This window comes from Centruroides sculpturatus, unplaced genomic scaffold, assembly GCF_000671375.1.
Source record: "Centruroides sculpturatus isolate CEXI.00-Female unplaced genomic scaffold, Cexi_2.0 scaffold66, whole genome shotgun sequence".
Taxonomy (NCBI): Eukaryota; Metazoa; Arthropoda; class Arachnida; order Scorpiones; family Buthidae; genus Centruroides; species Centruroides sculpturatus.
This window is the reverse complement of record NW_019384408.1, coordinates 789358-795120: the sequence shown is the minus strand read 5'-3', so window position 1 is coordinate 795120 and position 5763 is coordinate 789358. Positions and strand designations below refer to the sequence as shown.

At 29.3% G+C, this 5763-nt stretch overlaps 1 protein-coding gene across 1 annotated transcript in view; it reads right to left on the bottom strand.

Moving 5' to 3' along the window:
* Positions 1-270: 270 nt before the first annotated feature.
* Positions 271-5763, bottom strand: part of LOC111618952 (probable nuclear hormone receptor HR3) — a 148766-nt gene continuing 143273 nt past the window's right edge. Inside the window, exon 10 of the mRNA XM_023360582.1 lies at positions 271-3724. Within this exon, the coding sequence (XP_023216350.1) occupies positions 3465-3724 (260 nt within the window). The 3' untranslated portion in view covers positions 271-3464. The remainder of the gene's footprint in view (positions 3725-5763) is intronic.

Here is a 5763-nt window from a genome sequence, read left to right as displayed (position 1 = left end):
TTATAATAGTATAATTATATTATTAATTATAATATAACAATAATATAATATATTATTATAAATTAATTATGGTAATATTTGATGACATTATTAATTATTATTATTGTAGATTTTAGGTCATATTGTTTATTAAATTACATCTGCTTAGCATTTTGATTTGTGAGAAATTTAAAAGTCTATAATTTACAATATATAATGATTGTATATTTATGAAATATAAAAATATCTAACTATATACAAAACACAACAAGCATTTGTAATAAAGTTATGCTTTATTTTTCATGGCTGCCACTTCTTGCAGCGCAGATACATTTGTGTACACTACCGGACAAATAACGTCACAGCAGCAGAAGTGTTCTATTAAAATGATGATGAGACAGACAAGGGGAGGTATATGAAATATGCAATGCAGACAACAACAAAAGGGGATTTAAACAAATTTGTATATTCTAAGAAAAAAGTCAACCCGATACCAACCCACCAGCATTTTTTTTTTTTGTTTTTCAGTTTCCTTCAGATGGACGGTGTCTCCTGCAGCATGTCATAAAATGGTTGGAATAAATCAATTTTTAATAGTAATATCATTCATAAAAATTATTTAACAAAATGTAAAAGTATTTAAAAAATTGCATCAAGGATTGGTAAAATGGAGATATAAATTGACTATTCTGCAATTTGTCAGATCATGGACTGTCCACTTCCATAGTTTTGTTTTGGTGCAACCAGCCCTTAAAACCACTGCAAACCATCTTACCCTACTGGTGATTAAAGAAAGACGGATGCAGTGTTAATACTGTTACATGGCAGTGAAACAAATTGCCTCATTACTCAATCATAAATCTCCCTTGAAGTAACTTAAATCAAAACAACGGAATGACTTTATAATGATTCTATCAAATTAGGGAGATTTAAATTCTCTATAACTTTTAATATTTATAAAGAGTAAAAACAATAAATCAACCCGTAAAATTTTAAAATAATTGCAGTTTTCCACCAGCAGTAAATGATCTGATAAGCATCAATCTGAGACTCAACAACAAAACTCCTTTTCTCTGTCCCGTCTTAAAAATATACATCATCTATCTTAGATGTGAATTCTCAATTTTTTTTACCCTTCTATTAAACAAGGCACTGTTTGCTGTTTTCAATATTTATTTCCTAAATCACATTTTAGGAGGAATCAGTCAACAGATTCAAATAGAATCCATATAACGTTGGATTTTATTTTAAACAACAGTGATCCTATTGTTATATTTTCTAATGATAATGGAGAGGGATTTTTTTAAAGTTTGTATCTGGTATAATAGACATAGCAGATACAAATTCATGTTCAAGCATTCTTTCTGGTTGGGAAGAAAATCAGAGAAACAATCCATATACATCCATTTACATTCCAGAGGAGGGGAGGGACAGTCCACGAGAGTAAAAGTGGATAGGAATGAGGATGGGTTTGACATGGGTTTGAATGCACAGACAGAACAACAACAACAACAACAACAAGAACAACAACAACAACAAACAACAACAAGAGGAAAGATTGAGAGAAAGAGAAGATATATGGTTTGCATTTTTTACATGATCAGAGAGAAAAGGAAAAACCACACCATAATTCGCTTCTGGTTATCGTATTAACAGATAACAATTTTCCACCACCCAGCCATTATTACACAGTAGGTATAGTTAAGACACTCTGCTTTTCTGCCAAGAAATAAACGAATGGCAAGAACATGCCTTTCTGTCACAAATTACTTTTTATAACAATGTTCCCTTTGTAATTTTTAAATAGCCCGATTTATTCCTACAAAAATAGTTTTCCTATTCATTTTTTTTAAAACTCTCTAGAACCACTACTATTTCATAACTAATTGGTGATGTCTCCCCAGAGGTAGTTTTCTTTATTTCATTGTAAGTAGTTAAGATTGGTGGGATAAGTTTCAGATGCCATTGCCAAAGAAAATTCATTCTGTATCTGAAAACGAGATCAGACTAATAAGTAACCATTATCACTTTTCCACATGCATTACCCCTGATTAGACATCACCATACATAATACAATAACTGATTCATCTTACAACTCTTATTCTACTGATAAAAACACTTCAGTGGTCTAACATGACTGTTGTATTCTCTTCATTCAAACACCTCATATTATGCCATTAACAGTACAGAAAATACAGCAATAAGTTTGGGGCACTGAAGCTGCTTTACACAGAAATTAGGTTTCTCTGCATCCCAATACAAATCACAGATGGAGAAGATTATCACAGTCTACATGACTGTTGCTGTCAATCTATACAATTTTCAAACTTAAATTTTGATTTTGTTTGTTTCAGGAGTGTATTACTAAAACTTCAACATTATATTATAAAGACATCTTCAGTAATTCCTTATATAAAAACTATTCTCTCGAAATGGCAGTAAATCTTAACATATACACACATATATTTATTTATATATACAAATATTGTACTTACAATATATATATATTAGACTATCTTTACTACTATATTTTCTATTTTCAAAAAAGTTAGTGAGGGACTCATAGTACAAAATATTCTGATCTCAGTTTGTACTTGAGAAACCAAATTTCTGGCAAAGTGAGATCGTTCAAACTTCACAGACTTTGACAACCTTATTCAATTAAGTGGCTGGGATGATATATACATATACATATATATTTATATATACACATATATACATATGTATGTATGCATGCATGTATATACATACATACATACATATGTATATACATACATACATACACATACATATATATAATTATATAATAATCTCTTCCAATGAACACCAGAGACATAGGATTGATATAACATTAATATTTGCATTACAAAGGGGAAGGAGAAAAACTAAAAAGTACACCTTATAAAACAATTTACAAATACCATTTGAACATACATGTGCATCATAAATAAGTGATGTTGCCCATCCACCAAACAGCGGGAAGATAATGGCAGTAGAAATACATTGCCTCTATCAACTACAGCACTCTTCCTGTAACAATTTGTTGACAGCAAAGAATGCCATATATTTTGTACATAATGATCTCTCACTCTACACAAATAATATTTTCCTTGACATTATATTTATAATAATCTCTTTGTTTCAAATATACTTGCTTTTTTGTCACAGACCCATATTTTATCACATTATTGCTCTCTGTGTGATTGCACTTTATTTAGTGCTCGAGTGCTCTTGACTAAAGGTTTCTTCTATATTTCCCCAGTCAAACGATGTTACTGTACATGTATCTATGAAATGGAAGTTGTCAACATGGGCATAGATCCCTCGGAGCAGAACTCTTCTTTTGTCCAAAATAAGCTGCCTGGGAACCTTGATGTAGCAACAACCACAACCTTGGCAATTAGAAGACAGTCAAAACATTTTTTTGGATCTATTGCTGATTTTGTGGCACAGCCTATTTGGATTATTAAGCAGTAATGCTGAAATCAGATGTCCACTGAGAATAATTCTTTATGTAATGCTGGAAATTCCAGATGTGGAGAATTGTGGCGGAATTTGGATAAAGCCTCATTATGAAGTGTGCTAAGTTCTTTTAAATCATTTACTTTTGCTATAAGGACTTCAAACACTCGCACATCTCCTTTGCATGGCAATTTGTGAGTGCGATCAAGTTCAAGTTTTAGAGCCCTCGATATAGCTATATTCAAGCGTTTCACATCTAAGATCCCTCTTAATCCTGGACGATCTGTGATAAATTATAATATAATAATGAATTAATATGCAATAATTAAAATTTTATATAATAATTTAAATAATTAAATTTTATTTTATTTACAATATGCAAAATTATATTGATAATTATCCTTAATAATAGAAACATTCATAATTTACTAATTAGAATATAAAAGATATCTATAAACAGAACAAAAGTTTTAATAATAGTTATTGATTAATAATTTATTTTATGACGTATCCAATATTTTTCAATCAGTAAAATCAGTGTTCCATAAACCAAATTTACAGTATATTATTAATTTATTTATAAATCAAAATTATAAATTTAAAATTCAATATACGGAATTTAATTTAATGGATTTTGTAATATTATAATATGTTTTATAATTTGTCTCAAAGTTAACATATTTTAAGATTATATGTAACTATTAACTTATCAGTGTTGATACCAACTATGTTATCAACTGATCAGGAAGTTTTCTACACAAACACACCATTGCTAGATTTCATAACTTACTGAAAATTGAGCAACTTTATAATTTATTTTAAGATCTTAAAACAGACTTTTCAAACAGACTCATCAAAAAGAAATTTCTTTTTGGTGACGAGCCTGTTTTAGGTAACTTAATTTTTTTTATTGTCTTTGAGTATTTTTATTTTTGTTAACTGCATTCTTCTGTAAAGATTAGTAAATATGGCAATATATTTGTTCAAGTAAGTTGTAAGCATTCCATCAATTTTTCATACATTCAGAAATATTCTACTATTCAGCATAGATTGAAATATCTTAACATCTGACATTGAAACATATACTTATATTAAGANAGTTATATTTTTCCATTAATTAATAATAAGTTTTATTAATAAGTTTTTCCATTAATTAATAATAATTGAAATTTCAATTTTGTAATTCCAAATTTCATCACATTGATATTCCAAATTTTGTAAGCCATATTACAACTCAATGCTTTGAGAATTGGAAACATACTGAATTTTGTATTAAAAATTTTATTAAGGATTCTAACATAGCTAAGGTCTTGATCTTGGAGATTATGCAATAGAATTTACCAGACACAATTCATTCTCCACTGTAATGGTATCAAGACATTTGTTTATATAACAAAAAAAATGTATAAAATGTGTTCTTCCTGTTAGAATAAATCAGGCCATAAGCCATTGATCAATTACATATCTGATTATTTTGCAAATAAAAAACCCTGCAAATTTTTTCACAGTTTATTGTTATAAAAACAACTTTTCACTTAATGTTCCTATATTAATACCAGAATTTCTCAAACTGTTTGCTCACTTGATCCAATACATTTGTAATATAAAATTTTTAAAAACCTGGTAAACTGGAGCACTGTGTATCGTAGAACAAAATAAAATTATGCATTATTGATAACTTCTACATGTGAAATGTAACATTGAGTACATAAGAGTGGTTCAGGCCAATTTTGATTTGTAACAAATAACTTACTTCAATTTCAGTTTTTATTAATTAATTGAAATATAAGACTGATGATTGTAAATAAAACAGACTGTTTCAAAATTATTTGGGATATATTTTACGTTATAAAAAAAAACTTGTAATATTTTTCAAACTTAATGAACCTTTTTAAAATAAAATCTTCTTACAATCTGAAAAGTAATCAATTTCATAATTTCATTTTATATATCTATATATATAAAATTGCTTGTCCTGACTGACTGACTCACTGACTGATTCATCATCGCCCAGAGCAAACCGCTGGACCTAGAGAGGTGAAATTTGGTACACAGTTAGGGTACGTCATGAAAACGCACACTAAGAAGGGATTTTTCGAAATTCCCAAGTGGGGGGTGAGGGAGAGCATTAAGGCTTAACCGGAAGAACGGCTTCTACTGTACTATTTTAGATGCGATTTTTTGTTTTTATCTGCGTTTTAGTAGTGAATGCCATGGCAATGCACACTAAGAAGAGATTTTTAGAAAGTTCCCCGCGGGGGGTGAGGGAGAGAATATAGTTTTCATCGAGTACTTAGGTGTATTAAATTAATAACATTTCAG